Source organism: Pleurodeles waltl, chromosome 3_1 (assembly GCF_031143425.1).
Source record: "Pleurodeles waltl isolate 20211129_DDA chromosome 3_1, aPleWal1.hap1.20221129, whole genome shotgun sequence".
Lineage (NCBI taxonomy): Eukaryota > Metazoa > Chordata > Amphibia > Caudata > Salamandridae > Pleurodeles > Pleurodeles waltl.
In genome coordinates, this window is record NC_090440.1 from 78277509 (window position 1) to 78298558 (window position 21050).

At 46.6% G+C, this 21050-nt stretch overlaps 1 protein-coding gene across 4 annotated transcripts in view; it reads right to left on the reverse strand.

Annotated features, from left to right (window-relative positions):
• Positions 1-21050, reverse strand: part of NAT10 (N-acetyltransferase 10) — a 326800-nt gene that overhangs the window by 123799 nt on the left and 181951 nt on the right. For all 4 annotated transcript variants that reach the window (XM_069221852.1, XM_069221854.1, XM_069221853.1 and 1 more), the window contains exons 13-16: positions 14802-14926; positions 14157-14307; positions 8807-8903; positions 7837-7953 (exon numbers count right to left, since the gene is read on the reverse strand). In XM_069221852.1, coding sequence (XP_069077953.1) covers positions 7837-7953; positions 8807-8903; positions 14157-14307; positions 14802-14926 — 490 coding nt within the window. The remainder of the gene's footprint in view (positions 1-7836; positions 7954-8806; positions 8904-14156; positions 14308-14801; positions 14927-21050) is intronic.

The following is a 21050-nucleotide window of genomic DNA, read 5'->3' on the forward strand; positions in this document are numbered from 1 at the left end:
CAACTCTGAAATCACTGAGGATAACTCCAGTGAAGAGGACATCCAGTTAGCCAGGATGGCCAAAAGATTGGCTTTGGAAAGACAGATCCTAGCCATAGAGAGGGAAAGACAAGAGATGGGCCTAGGACCCATCAATGGTGGCAGCAACATAAATAGGGTCAGAGATTCTCCTGACATGTTGAAAATCCCCAAAGGGATTGTAACTAAATATGAAGATGGTGATGACATCACCAAATGGTTCACAGCTTTTGAGAGGGCTTGTGTAACCAGAAAAGTGAACAGATCTCACTGGGGTGCTCTCCTTTGGGAAATGTTCACAGGAAAGTGTAGGGATAGACTCCTCACACTCTCTGGACAAGATGCAGAATCTTATGACCTCATGAAGGGTACCCTGATTGAGGGCTTTGGATTCTCCACTGAGGAGTACAGGATTAGGTTCAGGGGGGCTCAAAAATCCTCGAGCCAGACCTGGGTTGACTTTGTTGACTACTCAGTGAAAACACTAGATGGTTGGATTCAAGGCAGTGGTGTAAGTAATTATGATGGGCTGTACAATTTATTTGTGAAAGAACACCTGTTAAGTAATTGTTTCAATGATAAACTGCATCAGCATCTGGTAGACCTAGGACCAATTTCTCCCCAAGAATTGGGAAAGAAGGCGGACCATTGGGTCAAGACAAGGGTGTCCAAGACTTCAACAGGGGGTGACCAAAAGAAAGGGGTCACAAAGACTCCCCAGCAGAAGGGTGATGAGACAACCAAAACTAAAAATAGTAAAGAGTCTTCTACAGGCCCCCAAAAACCTGCACAGGAGGGTGGGCCCAGAGCCTCTTCACAAAACAATGGGTACAAGGGTAAAAACTTTGATCCCAAAAAGGCCTGGTGTCATAGCTGTAAACAGCATGGACACCAAACTGGAGACAAGGCCTGTCCCAAGAAAGGTTCCACTCCAAACTCCCATCCAGGTAACACTGGTATGGCTAGTCTCCAAGTGGGATCAACAGTGTGCCCAGAGCAAATCAGGGTCCACACTGAAGCTACTCTAGTTTCTGAGGGTGGAGTGGATTTAGCCACACTAGCTGTCTGGCCGCCTAACATGCAAAAATACAGACAGCAACTCTTAATTAATGGGACTAGAATAGAGGGCCTGAGGGATACAGGTGCCAGTGTCACCATGGTGACAGAGAAACTGGTTTCCCCTGGCCAATACCTGACTGGAAAAACTTACACAGTCACCAATGCTGACAATCAGAGAAAAGTACATCCCATGGCAATGGTTACTTTAGAATGGGGAGGGGTCAATGGCCTGAAACAGGTGGTGGTCTCCTCAAATATCCCAGTGGACTGTCTGCTTGGAAATGACCTGGAGTCCTCAGCATGGGCTGAGGTAGAACTAAAAACCCATGCAGCAATGCTGGGTATCCCTGAACTGGTGTGTGTGAAAACAAGAGCACAATGCAAGGCACAGGGTGAAAAAGTAGAGCTGGAGTCTGGAAAAATGGCCCAGCCTACCAAGAGAACAGGAAAGTCAGTTGGGAAACCAACTGCAACACAGGAAAAGAAAGGGAACCTCTCTTCTCAGGAAGAAGTTCTGCCCTCTGAGGGAACTGAGCCTTTGGAGCTTGAACCTTACCAGGTTGAGCTCTTAGGCCCAGGGGGACCCTCCAGGGAGGAGCTGTGTAAGGGACAAGAAACCTGTCCCTCTCTTGAAGGCCTTAGGCAGCAAGCTGCTGAAGAGTCCAAAGGCAAGAAAAATGGAACGCATAGGGTCTATTGGGAAGATGGACTCCTGTACACTGAGGCCAGAGACCCCAAACCTGGTGCCACTAGGAGAGTGGTAGTGCCTCAGCTGTTCAGAGAGTTCATCCTAACATTGGCCCATGACATTCCCCTTGCTGGACATTTGGGACAAACCAAGACGTGGGAGAGGTTAGTCAACCACTTCTACTGGCCCAATATGTCCAACATGGTTAAGGAGTTTTGCCTCTCCTGCCCCACCTGTCAAGCCAGTGGTAAGACAGGTGGGCATCCAAAGGCCCCCCTCATTCCACTTCCAGTGGTGGGGGTTCCCTTTGAAAGAGTGGGTGTGGACATAGTTGGTCCACTGGAACCTCCCACAGCCTCAGGAAATATGTATATCCTGGTAGTAGTGGATCATGCTACCAGGTATCCTGAAGCTATTCCCCTTAGGTCGACTACTGCCCCTGCAGTAGCCAAGGCCCTCATTGGTATCTTTACCAGAGTGGGTTTCCCTAAGGAGGTGGTGTCTGACAGAGGTACCAACTTCATGTCAGCATACCTAAAGCACATGTGGAATGAGTGTGGAGTGACTTATAAATTCACTACACCTTACCATCCACAAACTAATGGCTTAGTTGAGAGATTCAACAAGACATTAAAAGGCATGATCATGGGGCTCCCAGAAAAACTCAAAAGGAGATGGGATGTCCTCCTGCCATGTCTGCTTTTCGCTTACAGGGAGGTACCACAGAAGGGAGTAGGGTTCTCACCCTTTGAACTTCTGTTTGGTCATCCTGTAAGGGGACCACTTGCCCTTGTTAAAGAAGGCTGGGAGAGACCTCTCCATGAGCCTAAACAGGACATAGTGGACTATGTACTTGGCCTTCGCTCTAGAATGGCAGAGTACATGGAAAAGGCAACCAAAAACCTTGAGGCCAGCCAACAGCTCCAGAAGTTTTGGTATGACCAAAAGGCTGCACTGGTTGAGTTCCAACCAGGGCAGAAAGTCTGGGTTCTGGAGCCTGTGGCTCCCAGGGCACTCCAGGACAAATGGAGTGGCCCTTACCCAGTACTAGAGAGGAAGAGTCAGGTCACCTACTTGGTGGACCTGGGCACAAGCAGGAGCCCCAAAAGGGTGATCCATGTAAACCGCCTTAAGCTCTTCCACGACAGGGCTGATGTCAATCTGTTGATGGTAACAGATGAGGATCAGGAGGCAGAGAGTGAACCTCTCCCTGATCTTCTGTCATCAGACCCAAAAGATGGTACAGTAGATGGAGTGATCTACTCAGACACCCTCTCTGGCCAACAACAAGCTGATTGTAGGAGAGTCCTACAACAGTTTCCTGAACTCTTCTCCTTAACCCCTGGTCAGACACACCTGTGTACCCATGATGTGGACACAGGAGACAGCATGCCTGTCAAGAACAAAATCTTTAGACAGTCTGACCATGTTAAGGAAAGCATCAAGGTGGAAGTCCACAAGATGCTGGAATTGGGAGTCATTGAGCGCTCTGACAGCCCCTGGGCTAGCCCAGTGGTCTTAGTCCCCAAACCTCACACCACAGATGGAAAGAAAGAGATGAGGTTTTGTGTGGACTACAGAGGGCTCAATTCTGTCACCAAGACAGATGCTCATCCAATTCCAAGAGCTGATGAGCTCATTGATAAATTAGGTGCTGCCAAATTCCTAAGTACCTTTGACTTGACAGCAGGGTACTGGCAAATAAAAATGGCACCTGGAGCAAAAGAAAAGACAGCATTCTCCACACCTGATGGGCATTATCAGTTTACTGTTATGCCCTTTGGTTTAAAGAATGCCCCTGCCACCTTCCAAAGGTTGGTGAATCAAGTCCTTGCTGGCTTGGAGTCCTTTAGCACAGCTTATCTTGATGATATTGCTGTCTTTAGCTCCACCTGGCAGGATCACCTGGTCCACCTGAGGAAGGTTTTGAAGGCTCTGCAATCTGCAGGCCTCTCTATCAAGGCATCCAAATGCCAGATAGGGCAGGGAACTGTGGTTTACTTGGGACACCTTGTAGGTGGAGGCCAAGTTCAGCCACTCCAACCCAAGATCCAGACCATTCTGGACTGGGTAGCTCCAAAAACCCAGACTCAAGTCAGGGCATTCCTTGGCTTGACTGGGTATTACAGGAGGTTTGTGAAGGGATATGGATCCATTGTGACAGCCCTCACTGAACTCACCTCCAAGAAAATGCCCAAGAAAGTGAACTGGACTGTGGACTGCCAACAGGCCTTTGACACCCTGAAACAAGCAATGTGCTCAGCACCAGTTCTCAAAGCTCCAGATTATTCTAAGCAGTTCATTGTGCAGACTGATGCCTCTGAACATGGGATAGGGGCAGTTTTGTCCCAAACAAATGATGATGGCCTTGACCAGCCTGTTGCTTTCATTAGCAGGAGGTTACTCCCCAGGGAGCAGCGTTGGAGTGCCATTGAGAGGGAGGCCTTTGCTGTGGTTTGGTCCCTGAAGAAGCTGAGACCATACCTCTTTGGGACTCACTTCCTAGTTCAAACTGACCACAGACCTCTCAAATGGCTGATGCAAATGAAAGGTGAAAATCCTAAACTGTTGAGGTGGTCCATCTCCCTACAGGGAATGGACTTTATAGTGGAACACAGACCTGGGACTGCCCATGCCAATGCAGATGGCCTTTCCAGGTTCTTCCACTTAGAAAATGAAGACTCTCTTGGGAAAGGTTAGTCTCATCCTCTTTCGTTTGGGGGGGGGTTGTGTAAGGAAATGCCTCCTTGGCATGGTTGCCCCCTGACTTTTTGCCTTTGCTGATGCTATGTTTACAATTGAAAGTGTGCTGAGGCCTGCTAACCAGGCCCCAGCACCAGTGTTCTTTCCCTAACCTGTACTTTTGTATCCACAATTGGCAGACCCTGGCATCCAGATAAGTCCCTTGTAACTGGTACTTCTAGTACCAAGGGCCCTGATGCCAAGGAAGGTCTCTAAGGGCTGCAGCATGTCTTATGCCACCCTGGAGACCTCTCACTCAGCACAGACACACTGCTTACCAGCTTGTGTGTGCTAGTGAGGACAAAACGAGTAAGTCGACATGGCACTCCCCTCAGGGTGCCATGCCAGCCTCTCACTGCCTATGCAGTATAGGTAAGACACCCCTCTAGCAGGCCTTACAGCCCTAAGGCAGGGTGCACTATACCATAGGTGAGGGTACCAATGCATGAGCATGGTACCCCTACAGTGTCTAAACAAAACCTTAGACATTGTAAGTGCAGGGTAGCCATAAGAGTATATGGTCTGGGAGTCTGTCAAACACGAACTCCACAGCACCATAATGGCTACACTGAAAACTGGGAAGTTTGGTATCAAACTTCTCAGCACAATAAATGCACACTGATGCCAGTGTACATTTTATTGTAAAATACACCCCAGAGGGCACCTTAGAGGTGCCCCCTGAAACTTAACCGACTATCTGTGTAGGCTGACTAGTTTTAGCAGCCTGCCACAAACCGAGACATGTTGCTGGCCCCATGGGGAGAGTGCCTTTGTCACTCTGAGGCCAGTAACAAAGCCTGCACTGGGTGGAGATGCTAACACCTCTCCCAGGCAGGAATTGTCACACCTGGCGGTGAGCCTCAAAGGCTCACCTCCTTTGTGCCAACCCAGCAGGACACTCCAGCTAGTGGAGTTGCCCGCCCCCTCCGGCCAGGCCCCACTTTTGGCGGCAAGGCCGGAGAAAATAATGAGAATAACAAGGAGGAGTCTCTGGCCAGTCAGGACAGCCCCTAAGGTGTCCTGAGCTGAGGTGACTCTAACTTTTAGAAATCCTCCATCTTGCAGATGGAGGATTCCCCCAATAGGGTTAGGATTGTGACCCCCTCCCCTTGGGAGGAGGCACAAAGAGGGTGTACCCACCCTCAGGGCTAGTAGCCATTGGCTACTAACCCCCCAGACCTAAACACGCCCTTAAATTTAGTATTTAAGGGCTACCCTGAACCCTAGAAAATTAGATTCCTGCAACTACAAGAAGAAGGACTGCCTAGCTGAAAACCCCTGCAGCGGAAGACCAGAAGACGACAACTGCCTTGGCTCCAGAAACTCACCGGCCTGTCTCCTGCCTTCCAAAGATCCTGCTCCAGCGACGCTTTCCAAAGGGACCAGCGACCTCGACATCCTCTGAGGACTGCCCCTGCTTCGAAAAGACAAGAAACTCCCGAGGACAGCGGACCTGCTCCAAGAAAAGCTGCAACTTTGTTTCCAGCAGCTCCAAAGAACCCTGCAAGCTCCCCGCAAGAAGCGTGAGACTTGCAACACTGCACCCGGCGACCCCGACTCGGCTGGTGGCGATCCAACACCTCAGGAGGGACCCCAGGACTACTCTGATACTGTGAGTACCAAAACCTGTCCCCCCTGAGCCCCCACAGCGCCGCCTGCAGAGGGAATCCCGAGGCTTCCCCTGACCGCGACTCTTTGAACCTAAAGTCCCGACGCCTGGGAGAGACCCTGCACCCGCAGCCCCCAGGACCTGAAGGACCGGACTTTCACTGGAGGAGTGACCCCCAGGAGTCCCTCTCCCTCGCCCAAGTGGAGGTTTCCCCGAGGAATCCCCCCCTTGCCTGCCTGCAGCGCTGAAGAGATCCCGAGATCTCTCATAGACTAACATTGAAAACCCGACGCTTGTTTCTACACTGCACCCGGCCGCCCCCGCGCCGCTGAGGGTGAAGTTTCTGTGTGGGCTTGTGTCCCCCCCGGTGCCCTACAAAACCCCCCTGGTCTGCCCTCCGAAGACGCGGGTACTTACCTGCAAGCAGACCGGAACCGGGGCACCCCCTTCTCTCCATTCTAGCCTATGTGTTTTGGGCACCACTTTGAACTCTGCACCTGACCGGCCCTGAGCTGCTGGTGTGGTGACTTTGGGGTTGCTCGGAACCCCCAACGGTGGGCTACCTTGGACCAAGAACTGAACCCTGTAAGCGTCTTACTTACCGGGTAAAACTAATCAAAACTTACCTCCCCTAGGAACTGTGAAAATTGCACTAAGTGTCCACTTTTAAAACAGCTATTTGTCAATAACTTGAAAAGTATACATGCAATTTTGATGATTTGAAGTTCCTAAAGTACTTACCTGCAATACCTTTCGAATGAGCTATTACATGTAGAATTTGAACCTGTGGTTCTTAAAATAAACTAAGAAAAGATATTTTTTCTATATAAAAACCTATTGGCTGGATTTGTCTCTGAGTGTGTGTACCTCATTTATTGTCTATGTGTATGTACAACAAATGCTTAACACTACTCCTTGGATAAGCCTACTGCTCGACCACACTACCACAAAATAGAGCATTAGTATTATCTATTTTTACCACTATTTTACCTCTAAGGGGAACCCTTGGACTCTGTGCATGCTATTCCTTACTTTGAAATAGCACATACAGAGCCAACTTCCTACAGCTTCCCTGGCCACTTATTATGTCTGAGAATGGACAGACATAGCAGGGTCATATCTGTTCATGCAGATATGCCCTCACACGCAATAGAATGCAACCTGCCTTAGGGCTGTAAGACCTGTTAGAGGGGTGACTTGCACATATTGCATGCAGTGTTAGGGGACATGGCACACAGGCTGTGTGCCATGTCGTGTTTTCACTTTTGTCTGCACCAAGACACAGAGCCTGCAATGGCAGCCTGTCATGTGCTTGGCAAGGGGGGGTCCCCAAGAGTGACACATTTTGTGCTGCAGCCCTTAGGGACCCTATTTCATACCCCATGCCCTAGGTAACAGGGGTATCATTTACTAGGGACTCACAGAGGGTGCTAAAGGATTTGCCAATTGGAGAAACAACTGTGCAGTTTTGAAAAGGAGCTCTAATACTAGGGACCTGGTTAGCAGGAACCCAGTGCACTTTCAGTCAAAATCATATCTTGTACCAGGCAAAAAGTAGTGGGTAGCCATGGCAAAAAGAGACACTTTCCTACAGTAATTTTTTTTACAAAGGAAAGCTATTGTCTGCATTTTAAAACAAACCGAAGGCTACCTCCTTTCTAAAAATGAATTGTGCTGGGAGTATGAATGAACATGAATATCGCATGTAAGTCACCAGTACCTGAACAACAGCAAGCACTTCAGGGAGGGAATTCTGGGTTGGTGGAACAGGTGGCAAGAGGCAAAACAGGTGATGTGCAGGAGCGTCTGACAGCATCTGAAGATCATTAGGAGAATTCTATAGGGACACAAGGAAAACACTGAAGTAAAAATCTTTCCCACTGCAGTTTAAATGTTAAGTCGTGTGAGTATGGATTTTCAATATTTTATGAATAAAATGAGCCATAGTACAAAGGTACTAGATGAAATATCCAGAATCATTCTAAACCACAAATAATAAAAAATGTGTATTCCATTGAAGAGTTTTTAGCTTGTCACAACCTTAATTCCACACATAGTTTTTAGCTTGTCACACACAAAGAATTCCAGATTCTATCCCAAAAGGGATAGCCAAACCAAAAACAGCAAAGCTACATGCCCTTTGGACAGCAACATATGGAATCAAATACAGGTTTTGAGCTTGTTGAGCCTGATCAGTGAAGTACAGCTTAGGTCTCACGGCACACCAATCCATCCATCACATTTAAGGTTGCAATCATATGACCAAAACAATTAGGTATCTAAAATGTTCATGGAAACAACTTTGCCAGAAAACATAAGTTATGGAGGCTAATCTCAAAACCACTATCTGACAGCATTAATCTTGTCTAATATTCACATTTCATTCATCCGAAAAGTAACCATCAAGCCAACTGACAAGTACTGATACATTTGACAATATTTATGAGGACATGGGACAACGTACTTTCATAAGCGACACAGCGAGCAAATATGGAATGCTCTGACTCACCACACTATGGCCGACCTGACCCATTTATCACAAACTCCCTATTTCAAATGAAGTCCAAGTGTCCAGAAACTTTCTACTTTTGCACAATGTGCTGTTAAAACAGTCAACCTCTTTACCTGTATTTATCTTGCTTTCCATTTTCATGCAACCTAGGTCCTGGGTGGAGCACATCTAGGCCTACCTTATAGTGAGAAGCCACATAGAGGGCCATGAGCCGCTGGAGAAAAGCTTCTGATGCCTTGTGGTAGCAGAACAACGTGTCCCGATTTACATAATACCTGAAGGTAAATTGAATTAAGGGGAAACAATAAAGGCAGATGGGCACAGAAAAGGTACATTCAACAGAGACCTGCGTCTTGTAAACCACATTAGCACCAGCTAGTAAAATATGCAGCTTGAAGGCATCAGACAGTAACCGAGACAACCCAAGTTAAAAAAAAAATATATATATGTAGGAAGTTGGCTCTGTATGTGCTATTTCAAAGTAAGGAATAGCATGCACAGAGTCCAAGGGTTCCCCTTAGAGGTAAAATAGTGGTAAAAAGAGATAATACTAATGCTCTATTTTGTGGTAGTGTGGTCGAGCAGTAGGCTTCTCCAAGGAGTAGTGTTAAGCATTTGTTGTACATACACATAGACAATAAATGAGGTACACACACTCAGAGACAAATCCAGCCAATAGGTTTTGTTATAGAAAAATATATTTTCTTAGTTTATTTTAAGAACCACAGGTTCAAATTTAACATGTAATATCTTGTTTGAAAGGTATTGCAAGTAAGTACATTAGGAACTTTGAATCATTTCAATTGCATGTATACTTTTCAAGTTATTCACAAATAGCTATTTTAAAAGTGGACACAGTGCAATTTTCACAGTTCCTGGGGGAGGTAAGTTTTTGTTAGTTTTACCAGGTAAGTAAGACACTTACAGGGTTCAGTTCTTGGTCCAAGGTAGCCCACCGTTGAGGGTTCAGAGCAACCCCAAAGTTACCACACCAGCAGCTCAGGGCCGGTCAGGTGCAGAGTTCAAAGTGGTGCCCAAAACGCATAGGCTATAATGGAGAGAAGGGGGTGCCCCGGTTCCAGTCTGCCAGCAGGTAAGTACCCGCGTCTTCGGAGGGCAGACCAGGGGGGTTTTGTAGGGCACTGGGGGGGACACCAGCCCACACAGAAATTTCACCCTCAGCGGCGCGGGGGCGGCCGGGTGCAGTGTTAGAACAAGCGTCGGGTTCGCAATGGAAGTCAATGAGAGATCAAGGGATCTCTTCAGCGCTGCAGGCAGGCAAGGGGGGGCTTCCTCGGGGAAACCTCCACTTGGGCAAGGGAGAGGGACTCCTGGGGGTCCCTTCTGCAGTGAAAGTCCGGTCCTTCAGGTCCTGGGGGCTGCGGGTGCAGGGTCTTTTCCAGGCGTCGGGACTTAGGTTTCAGAGAGTCGCGGTCAGGGGAAGCCTCGGGATTCCCTCTGCAGGCGGCGCTGTGGGGGCTTAGGGGGGACAGGTTTTGGTACTCACAGTCGTAGAGTAGTCCGGGGGTCCTCCCTGAGGTGTTGGTTCTCCACCAGCCGAGTCGGGGTCGCCGGGTGCAGTGTTGCAAGTCCCACGCTTCTTGCGGGGAGATTGCAGGATTCTTTAAAGCTGCTCCTTTGGATAAAGTTGCAGTCTTTTTGGAGCAGGTCCGCTGTCCTCGGGAGTTTCTTGTCGTCGTCGAAGCAGGGCAGTCCTCAGAGGATTCAGAGGTCGCTGGTCCCTTTGGAAGGCGTCGCTGGAGCAGAGTTCCTTGGAAGGCAGGAGACAGGCCGGTGAGTTTCTGGAGCCAAGGCAGTTGTTGTCTTCTGGTCTTCCTCTGCAGGGGTTTTCAGCTAGGCAGTCCTTCTTCTTGTTGTTGCAGGAATCTAATTTCTAGGTTCAGGGAGAGTCCTTAAATACTAAATTTAAGGGCGTGTTTAGGTCTGGGGGGTTAGTAGCCAATGGCTACTAGCCCCGAGGGTGAGTACACTCTCTTTGTGCCTCCTCCCAAGGGGAGGGTGTCACATCCCTAATCCTATTGGGGGAATCCTCCATCTGCAAGATGGAGGATTTCTAAAAGTTAGAGTCACCTCAGCTCAGGACACCTTAGGGGCTGTCCTGACTGGCCAGTGACTCCTCCTTGTTATTCTCATTATTTTCTCCGGCCTTGCCACCAAAAGTGGGGGCCGGGGCCGGAGGGGGCGGGCAACTCCACTAGCTGGAGTGTCCTGCGGTGCTGTGACAAAGGGGTGAGCCTTTGAGGCTCACCGCCAGGTGTTACAGCTCCTGCCTGGGGGGAGGTGTTAGCATCTCCACCCAGTGCAGGCTTTGTTACTGGCCTCAGAGTGACAAAGGCACTCTCCCCATGGGGCCAGCAACATGTCTCTAGTGTGGCAGGCTGCTGGAACCAGTCAGCCTACACAGATAGTCGGTTAAGTTTCAGGGGGCACCTCTAAGGTGCCCTCTGTGGTGTATTTTACAATAAAATGTACACTGGCATCAGTGTGCATTTATTGTGCTGAGAAGTTTGATACCAAACTTCCCAGTTTTCAGTGTAGCCATTATGGTGCTGTGGAGTTCGTGTAAAACCGACTCCCAGACCATATACTCTTATGGCTACCCTGCACTTACAATGTCTAAGGTTTTGCTTAGACACTGTAGGGGCACAGTGCTCATGCACTGGTACCCTCACCTATGGTATAGTGCACCCTGCCTTAGGGCTGTAAGGCCTGCTAGAGGGGTGTCTTACCTATACTGCATAGGCAGTGAGAGGCTGGCATGGCACCCTGAGGGGAGTGCCATGTCGACTTACTCATTTTGTTCTCACTAGCACACACAAGCTGGTAAGCAGTGTGTCTGTGCTGGGTGAGGGGTCCCTAGGGTGGCATAATACATGCTGCAGCCCTTAGAGACCTTCCCTGGCATCAGAGCCCTTGGTACCAGAGGTACCAGTTACAAGGGACTTATCTGGGTGCCAGGGTGTGCCAATTGTGGAATCAAAAGTACAGGTTAGGGAAAGAACACTGGTGCTGGGGCCTGGTTAGCAGGCCTCAGCACACTTTCAATTCAAAACATAGCATCAGCAAAGGCAAAAAGTCAGGGGGTAACCATGCCAAGGAGGCATTTCCTTACAATATATATATAACCTTCACTAACCAATATAAAAAAGAAGATTTATTAACTAATATATCCAAATTATACATATTTGCATGCATTCCATATTCAATCTTTAGCCCTTTATAAGTTCCTTAATCATTTTCATTCTGGCAATTGTGTAGGCTATAAAGAGAATCAGGGTCAAAATCTAACCGAAGGTGATAACCAGCCAATCAAGTTAGAAGCACAAAGGAGAATAAATTAACCAGCTTTTTTTCTATAAGCGAGCATGGTACTGGTTGGAGGGGCTGTCAATAAAAAGCATCAACAAAGGATGATCAACAATTTCAGCACTGATCACCACAATGCCATCATAACGTAAACTACTATGCAGGAGAACAGCCATATAGAACTTATCATGGATCAAGGAAAGCATACATGCCTGTGTAAAGAAATTTAGGAAGAACACAGGCTCTAAGAATAGGATTGTAGGCAACGAATACCTGACCAATCATTTGATATATTCGATAACCGAAAGATCTAATGAGGCAAAAGACATTTAGACAAAAATCCAACAGCCATGTTCAATCTAGCTCCATCTACTTTTACTTGTTGACCTTACACTTGTCTTTGACCATGTACGGCGCTGAGCTTGGCAGCCTGGAAACCATATTAGCAACAACAATAGAAGGAAGCTGTGCTCAAAAGCAAAGCCCAGGTTATACAATGAAACCCACATATTTACAAATACAGCAACCAGGGGAAAAACTACTACTTTTTCAACTGGGGCCACAAAGGCTTTATGTAGTGCATAACATTAACCTGATAACCCCCAAAAAAGAGTTTCAAATGTTCCCTTGCTTGTAAAGAAGAAATCTTAAAACACTGTAGAAGCACGGCATCAGAATGTTACCAACATATGGAAAAAGAGAGAACATACAAATCGACGGAAGATAAGAGAATTCAGCTGCAAATTCACTAAGATGTTGGAACTGGTATGGAAAGAATAAAAGTGGGGCAAATCAGATAACCAGTTGGTATCATACAAAATACGAAAGATAAAATGTCTCTCAAAATAAAAAGGTGCTCCATCTCTTAGACACTCCTAAACAGCTCAAATATATCTCTAACTTCAGCTTGCTGACAAACCTTTGTGGCATCTGACTTTACCTGTCTGAAACAAATTCTCCAGTCATTTAAAGCAACCCTCTTCTATCAACGTACAAGCACAGTACTACAGAACAACACAGAAAAATGCGGTAGCTCCCCAAGTAATAATCATCATAATATTACTTTTTCAACCAAAAGTAACAATATGAAATACTAGATTTGTCTATCTAGAAAAAAGTTGGCTTCAACATTGGATGCAAAGAACCCAACGGCAACTGTAAAATGTATTTTCTATTTATACATAAGAATATTGGTGGCTTCTAGCGAGAATATACTAGAATAAGCTTTACGGTCATAATTTGTATAAGCCTAGAAGCTCCTCAACCAAGGACAAGTCCACCTCTTCACAAAATATTTGGTTTAAGGAGCAGGCACTTCCTGTACAGGGGAGCCACTACAGGTCTTTAAAAAAAAGCCCCTGTAAAGTCCTGCAAGTTGGTACCAACAATAGTTTTTCAATTCCTCACAAACAGACCCTTCTTGTCTTGTATGAAACTTCAGCCAGAACCAGTTGATAAGCCCACATCGCTTTGCATTCTTGATCTTCTAGGCCATAACTACATCATGAAATCCAAACTTAACATTGTAATGTAATGCAAGGTGGATTTGAAGATAGTTGCTTATCACCCTTAAGGGTAGCACTGAGTAGGTACGGGAGTGTAGATGTGTGGTGAGCCTGGGCTTGAACACAGATAGCCTTGGTGGTCCAGCAAGGAGACTAATTGAATAGCCAGGTTTTCCGCTTTGTGCCGAATTCAAGAGGTGAGAAGGAGGCCCTGATGTGTTGGGGGAGGTCATTTCAGGATTTGTTGGCTTGGTAGGAGAATAAGAGACTTCCCATTTGGCTTCTGTAGATGCAGCGTGTGGGTGAGCAAGAATGATGATAAGCAAAGTGGACTGGTGGGTTGGTGGGAGTGAAGCCGGTGATTGAGCAATGTGGTTTATGTGTTGTGGAGTGAGTTGAATGTGTGTGTGTTATCAAGAATGCAAAATGTTGTTAGCCAAGGTGGCACAATTGGATGATGCTGTCTCACGTCACACAGGGCCCTTTAATCACAGAGTCTTTACTTTAAACATTTAGGTGTGTTCCGACACTAACTGAATGTTCACATTGACGAACAGTGCAATAGCTATAGTTAGCAGAGAAATGCTATTACTGAAGGAGTCAATTCTAACTTTTAGAAATTCACAGCAAAGCATTGATAGTGTTCAAACAAGTGGCACAGGCTCTTCTCTTGAGGCACAATTGTTGGAAGGATACAAGTCACAGGTCTCAGGCAAGGGGCAACCAGAGATAATTCTGGTAATGTTCAGGCAATCCAGGCACAGCAGCTCATTCAGCCACTTCTCCACCGCATCTCCTGGAGCATATCTGATCGACTCATGAAGAGAGACCTCGTGCAAAGTTCGAGCTGTTAAAAGAATGGTATTCTGATTATTTACTGCCTTCCAACTTCTGTTTCTTGAAGGGCTTTCTCAGCTATTACAGCGGAGAAGCATAAGCAGTCAGAGGTAAACCCTAGTTGGCAACTTATCAAAAAAAAGTTACTTTACAAAGTGCCTTGGAGTTGGCTACTCAATACAGTGATGCCAGGTATATCTAAGCGGGCTTGGATAATATAGAACGTTTTTCAGTACTATCAAAAAAGGCTGCAACAAAGTAGGTGGGACATGACAGACAATTAGGAAACCGAAAGGAAGCAATGTAAATGAAAGGACAACTACAAGTGATAACAGTCTATGAGTTGGAAAAAGGAGATAAACATACAGGGGCAGGAGTGCAATATTAAATTGCTAAGGAAGGGGAGTGAGTCACAGAAATGATCAGAAAGCTTAGAAGAGGCAGCTAATGATAGATGGGTTCTGGCAGTATTTTGAGGGTTAAAAAGAATGAACCATAAATTACCTGATGATAGTTTTGTAGTAGTTGTCGACTTGTTTTCGGCTGTCATGCTGACCTGGCTTTGAGCGCTCTGTTGTCTCAGCTGCTGTATCAGCTTTAGTGATAAGGACCGGCCTGTCCCTTCGTACCTACGAACAAGCATGAGGCAGTCGGAACATGTGTGAAGTAATCACTGCACATGAACAATTCAATATGGAATTTATTTATTCAAATATCTGAAGGGTGAAGACACACAACTCTTCTCTGAGTAGGAAAGCTGGATTTGGATTCTAACTACAGTTTCAGCTTCAAAACATGATGGTTGTACACAACACCCTTTAGAAATGCACTGTTCAAACATACTCTTAAAGGTGCAATAGCCAGTACCAAGTTAAACATTTTCGGGTGAACACACACTTTATCAGGGACATCCTGCATCACTGTCTTCTTTCAATTATTTTTATTGCAAGGAAAACAATTAACTAGTGCAGCAGAAGAATTGACAATAGCAATTTGCAACCAATCGATTTCAAATCGCTGGGATAGCATCTCCCACCAGAGAACTCAGGAGATATCCAGGACCGCAAAGTGTGTGCCATTACGATTGTCGGATACTGTGAGACTGGGCGGGGTACACAATCTACTTCGATGCTCATTCCACTTTCCCCAAATTTTAGTCAATTTATTAGGGCAGTTCCTACTCTTGTACATCACTCCCTCTGCCAACATTCACCAGCCTAGATCTATCTTCCTTAGATATACAATAGGACGCACCCACAACACGTTACAAAGATCAATCTCCTCAGAAAACTGGCATGTAACAACCATCGGTGTGTATCCTAATGCCGAGATCAGCTCGAACTGAACCCAGCAACAGACAGCAAATCCTTCAGCAGACCACAAGAAACGGCCAGGACATTTCTTATCCGGATCAACAGTGGGTGCTTCTCATTGTTTTTTTTGGTCCTGATGATGACCCGCTGGCAATCAATTTACCCGTAGGGTCGAAACTTCGACAATATTTTACTGGGGACTGTACTTTAAAAAGTTGTCAATTTAAGACATGCAAATAATGGATGCTGTATTATTGTGAATACTGAATGAGTTATCAGCAACAGTTCTATGTGTATATACTTGTCAATATTCACAGATGCACTTTTTTTAACCTATTCACTTTTTCACCGCGCCGTCACTTTATAGGAGCACCTCAGTTTAGGAATGTTAACTACATCTTGAACAATATCAGTGGAATATGTTAGTAATGTATATTTTTAGCTAATAAGAAAGGATTTATATATACCTAAAAAAATTAATTAAAATGTTTAAATAACTAAGGAATTGAAGGAAAAATGTATTAATACAAGTAGTTTGGATATACTCTACTGTTTGGGTGGGTGAATTTTTGCCGTAGAAGTCAAGGCTGACACTTTCCCCGCAAGGACCCTTTGTTTCCAAATCATTTTACCCTGGTGCTCCACGGGTTACAGGGTTGCCCCATCATTGTTTACAAAGATCTATCTTCCAGTTTGCCAAGTCCGGCAGCCGATCTGCCTTCCAAGTTCGTGCAATATTGCATTTCACCACTATTAACGCCAGAGTCATCCAGGCTCGATCCATACTGGTAATGTCAGTGGAGCCCCAGACATTTAACAGACACCATTTGGGGGAGGATTCAACAGCATTTCCATAAACAGTGTTTATACAGGAAACCACAGACTCCCATTAGCTCTGTATAATTGGGCAGGTCTATAACATGATAAAACATCCCTATGTGGCCACAATTTCGAGGGCGAAGGGGTGGGGCCACTCTGCTAATCTTTGCTAGGGTGGTGCAAGATTAATACCTTCTATGAAGGATTTTCAGTTGGATTAAACAGAATCTAGAACGGATGGATAATTCACATGCGGAAGCTAAAGCCTCTAGCCAGTCGTCGTTGTCTAGTTCCCCTAAATCATGTACCCAATGTTCCCACAGGCTGCCAAGGGTATCAGGAGTGTTATTAATGAGTTTGTGATACGTGAGGGAAATTGCTTTTTTGTATTCGGTCAACAACCGATCTTCAAGTGGGGAGGATTCTGGGAAATCTTCTCCTTACAGCAGTATCTATGAAGGGCATGACGGAATTGCAGATAACTGTAGGTTTCAGCAGGTGCTAGTTGATAGATAGCTTGGAGGTCTTTAAAGGACAGGATTTCACCATGGGTCCATAAGTCCCCCACCTTTGCAATGCCAATGATCTCAATTACGGAATCCCACCTGTGTACCAGAGTACCCAACTGTACCGTGCCCCACAGCGGAGTGGCCTGTATGATAGTGTTCTTCCACCTCAGTGTATGAAGTGTTTCGTGTTAGGGTCACCGGTGTGGGAGTGGGGAAAGCATGTGGTTTCTTCCCTCCTTAAATCGCCCTTAGGAAGCCCCCAGGCATCATGGCTTGGAGATCCATGCGTTAAGTGGGCTCCGATGAAGGGAGCTTGACCCAATGGTTAATAGTTACCAGTTGTGCTGCACAAAAGTAATTTTGAACATTTGGCAAGGCAATGCCTCCGTCGCACCAACTTCCTATCAACGTTTTAATAGCTATGCATGCAGGGCCACCATCACAAGGGAGGGTGCATATTCCTCATTGTATAGTTTGAAAGTATGAGGCAGGGACTGGGTATGGTGTATTGTGGAGGCCATAAAGAAAATGCAGCAGTGCCTTTATTTTGAATAAGGTGGTCCTATCCAGGAGTGACAAGGGAAGGGTCCTCCAGTGCTCCACATCCTTTTGAAGTCGCACCAAAGGTGGCTTCAGATTGCAGGCATAGAAGACGCTAGATTCCCTGGTGACGTATATACTAAGGTAATTAAATCCCTCTGTAGTGATATGGGCCGGGCAGCTGGCAGGCAATCATGCAGCCTCTCCAAATAGGAGGTAGAGCAGTGATTTGTCCCATTTGATAGTGTAACCGGAATGTTGGCAGAATTGCATAAGGATATGCATTATCCTATTGTGGCTGCAACGTGGGTCTGTAACAAAGTAAAATGGGGGTGGGTGGGGGAACTGGGCATCCCTGACGGGTGCCTCGTCACAACTAAAATAATGCTGATGTGCCCCCATTAACGACTCAAGGCTTTGTGTAGGGGGGCTGTATCCAGGCCAAAAATCGCGACCCATTACCAAAACTTTGGAGGACTTCAAACATATATGGCCACTCAATGGTGTCTAAGACCATCCGAGGATCCAATGAAAACACCAAGGCGTCTTCCTGAATAGTGGACATTCAGCCCAAGACACCGTGCAGGTGCCTCAAGTTCCGAGCAGTACTTCGTCCCGGCAACAGTTGGACTGATCTGGGTGGATTAGTGAGGGGGATCACTTGGATTAATCGGGAAGCCAAAAGTTTTGTCAGAATCTTTACCTCGGCATTAAGGAGTGAAAAAGGCCTGTACGAGGCACAGGATTCTGGTGGTTTGCTATCTTTGAGTACTACAACTACACTGGCTAATCTCTGGTCTTTAGGCAAGACCCCCTTTTCTCGGCTCTCAAGGAACATCTCATGGAGATAGGGGGTGACTGTAGATGCTGTGAGTTTATAAAACTCAGTGGGGAGACTATTGGGTCACATTTCTTTCTCGGACTCAAGTCGCGAATCGCTTGTATTATTTCTTCCCGAGCTACCCCTTGGTCTAGTAGGTTTTTGTCTTACTGAGAAAGAGTGTGGAGATTGAGATCAGACAGTAGTTCACGTGAGTCTGTGCCCGAGACTGTGGTACTTGGAGAGTAGTGCATAAAATGTTGCAAAAGTATCAGCTATTGATTGACTACCTTTTACTCGGTCCCCTGCATCAATCAAGATACCGGGCACCCATCTACCAGCTCTCTCCTTCCCAGCCAGCCAGCCTGCAATTTCCCTGACCTGTTGCCTATTTCATATGTGCGAAGCTGCTGGGCAAGGTAATGTAAACGGGCTGCCTCCATTGCAGCGTCTCAGAACTCTTTTTGCTTCAATGCCAGGATGTGTCGCCTGTCAACTTGATCTGAGTGTAGGAGTTCAGATTACATGTATTGAATTTTCCTCTCCAGGGATTCTAAACGTGCTCTTTTGTCCCTTTTGTGCCCCGTTATCACAGAGATCCCTTGGTCCTTAATTAGCGCCTTGTAGGCTTCCCACAACATCTGTGCCGAGTCCACAGAGCCCCCATTTTCTGCAAAGCAGTATTTTGTTGTTGTACTTAAATTAAAGCAAATAGTGCAGAGTCGCAAATACCAGGGATTAATTACTAAACAGTGTAGCCAATTTGCATGTTGGACCCCACAGGCCGCCCATACTGGAGAATAGTCGGAGAACCCCCTAGCTAAATGTTTGATCTCCTTGAAGTGAGGAAGTGACTGCGGTAGGGTGAGTATGTAGTCTATACGTAACAAACTACTGTGTACCTCAGAGTGGAATGTTTATTGCAATTCTGTTGGGTTATAAGCTTGCTATACTTCTACAAGTCCCAAGGCAGCTAGGAAATCCGTTAACGACTGTAGAGTCAATCCTTTCTAGATGGCCATCTAACCTTAGTCTTGCAGTGTACCGCATTGAAGTCACCACCCAGCAGCAACTCTCTCTGTTAGGGAGCTTTAAGAGGAGAGCGTTGAGTTCAGCAAAGGCCGCATCAGAATCGTGGGGGATTGTGACAGAGACAATGTTGAGTGTAGTGCCTTCCCACTTCCCAGAGAGTGCTGCATAACACCCATATCAATCCACCCAGGTGTGTTTAACTAGGAGTGGCAGTGACGTGCGTAGTAATATGTCCACTCCACGAGACCCTGAGATATATCGCCATGGGCTACCATCTTGAATCCCCAACGGTTTAGGGCTCAGTAGTTCTTTCCCTGTAAGTGTGTCTCCTGGAGGAGTACAATATCGGGGGCATGCAGTTTAAGATACTGTAGTACCACTTCCCTTTTTAGTTAATCCCATAAACCATTAACATTCTAGGAGATCAATTTAATATCAGGGGTGGTCGATGCCATATCTGTAGTAGTAAAGATAGTTAATTCGAAGCGTCAGTATCGGGGTGGGGAGGGCATGGGAGGGTTTGAAGATTTACTGCTACGTGAGGGCTTCGGGTGAGAGCCTTAGTTTGTGACCACATCAGTATACTGCATGTAGGAAGTTGGCTCTGTATGTGCTATTTCAAAGTAAGGAATAGCATGCACAGAGTCCAAGGGTTCCCCTTAGAGGTAAAATAGTGGTAAAAAGAGATAATACTAATGCTCTATTTTGTGGTAGTGTGGTCGAGCAGTAGGCTTATCCAAGGAGTAGTGTTAAGCATTTGTTGTACATACACATAGACAATAAATGAGGTACACACACTCAGAGACAAATCCAGCCAATAGGTTTTGTTATAGAAAAATATCTTTTCTTAGTTTATTTTAAGAACCACAGGTTCAAATTTAACATGTAATATCTTGTTTGAAAGGTATTGCAGGTAAGTACATTAGGAACTTTGAATCATTTCAATTGCATGTATACTTTTCAAGTTATTCACAAATAGCTATTTCAAAAGTGGACACTTAGTGCAATTTTCACAGTTCCTGGGGGAGGGAAGTTTTTGTTAGTTTTACCAGGTAAGTAAGACACTTACAAGGTTCAGTTCTTGGTCCAAGGTAGCCCGCCGTTGGGGGTTCAGAGCCACCCCAAAGTCACCACACCAGCAGCTCAGGGCCGGTCCGGTGCAGAGTTCAAAGTGGTGCCCAAAACGCATAGGCTAGAATGGAGAGAAGGGGGTGCCCCGGTTCCGGTCTGCTTGCAGGTAAGTACCCGCGTCTTCGGAGGGCAGACCAGGGGGGTTTTGTAGGGCACCGGGGGGGACACAAGCCCACACAGAAATTTCACCCTCAGCAGCGCGGGGGCGGCCGGGTGCAGTGTAGAAACAAGCGTCGGGTTTGCAATGTTAGTCTATGAGAGATCAACGGATCTCTTCAGCGCTGCAGGCAGGCAAGGGGGGGCTTCCTCGGGGAAACCTCCACTTGGGCAAGGGAGAGGGACTCCTGGGGGTCACTTCTCCAGTGAAAGTCCGGTCCTTCAGGTCCTGGGGGCTGCGGGTGCAGGGTCTTTTCCAGGCGTCGGGACTTAGGTTTCAGAGAGTCGCGGTCAGGGGAAGCCTCGGGATTCCCTCTGCAGGCGGCGCTGTGGGGGCTCAGGGGGGACAGGTTTTGGTACTCACAGTCGGAGAGTAGTCCGGGGGTCCTCCCTGAGGTGTTGGTTCTCCACCAGCCGAGTCGGGGTCGCCGGG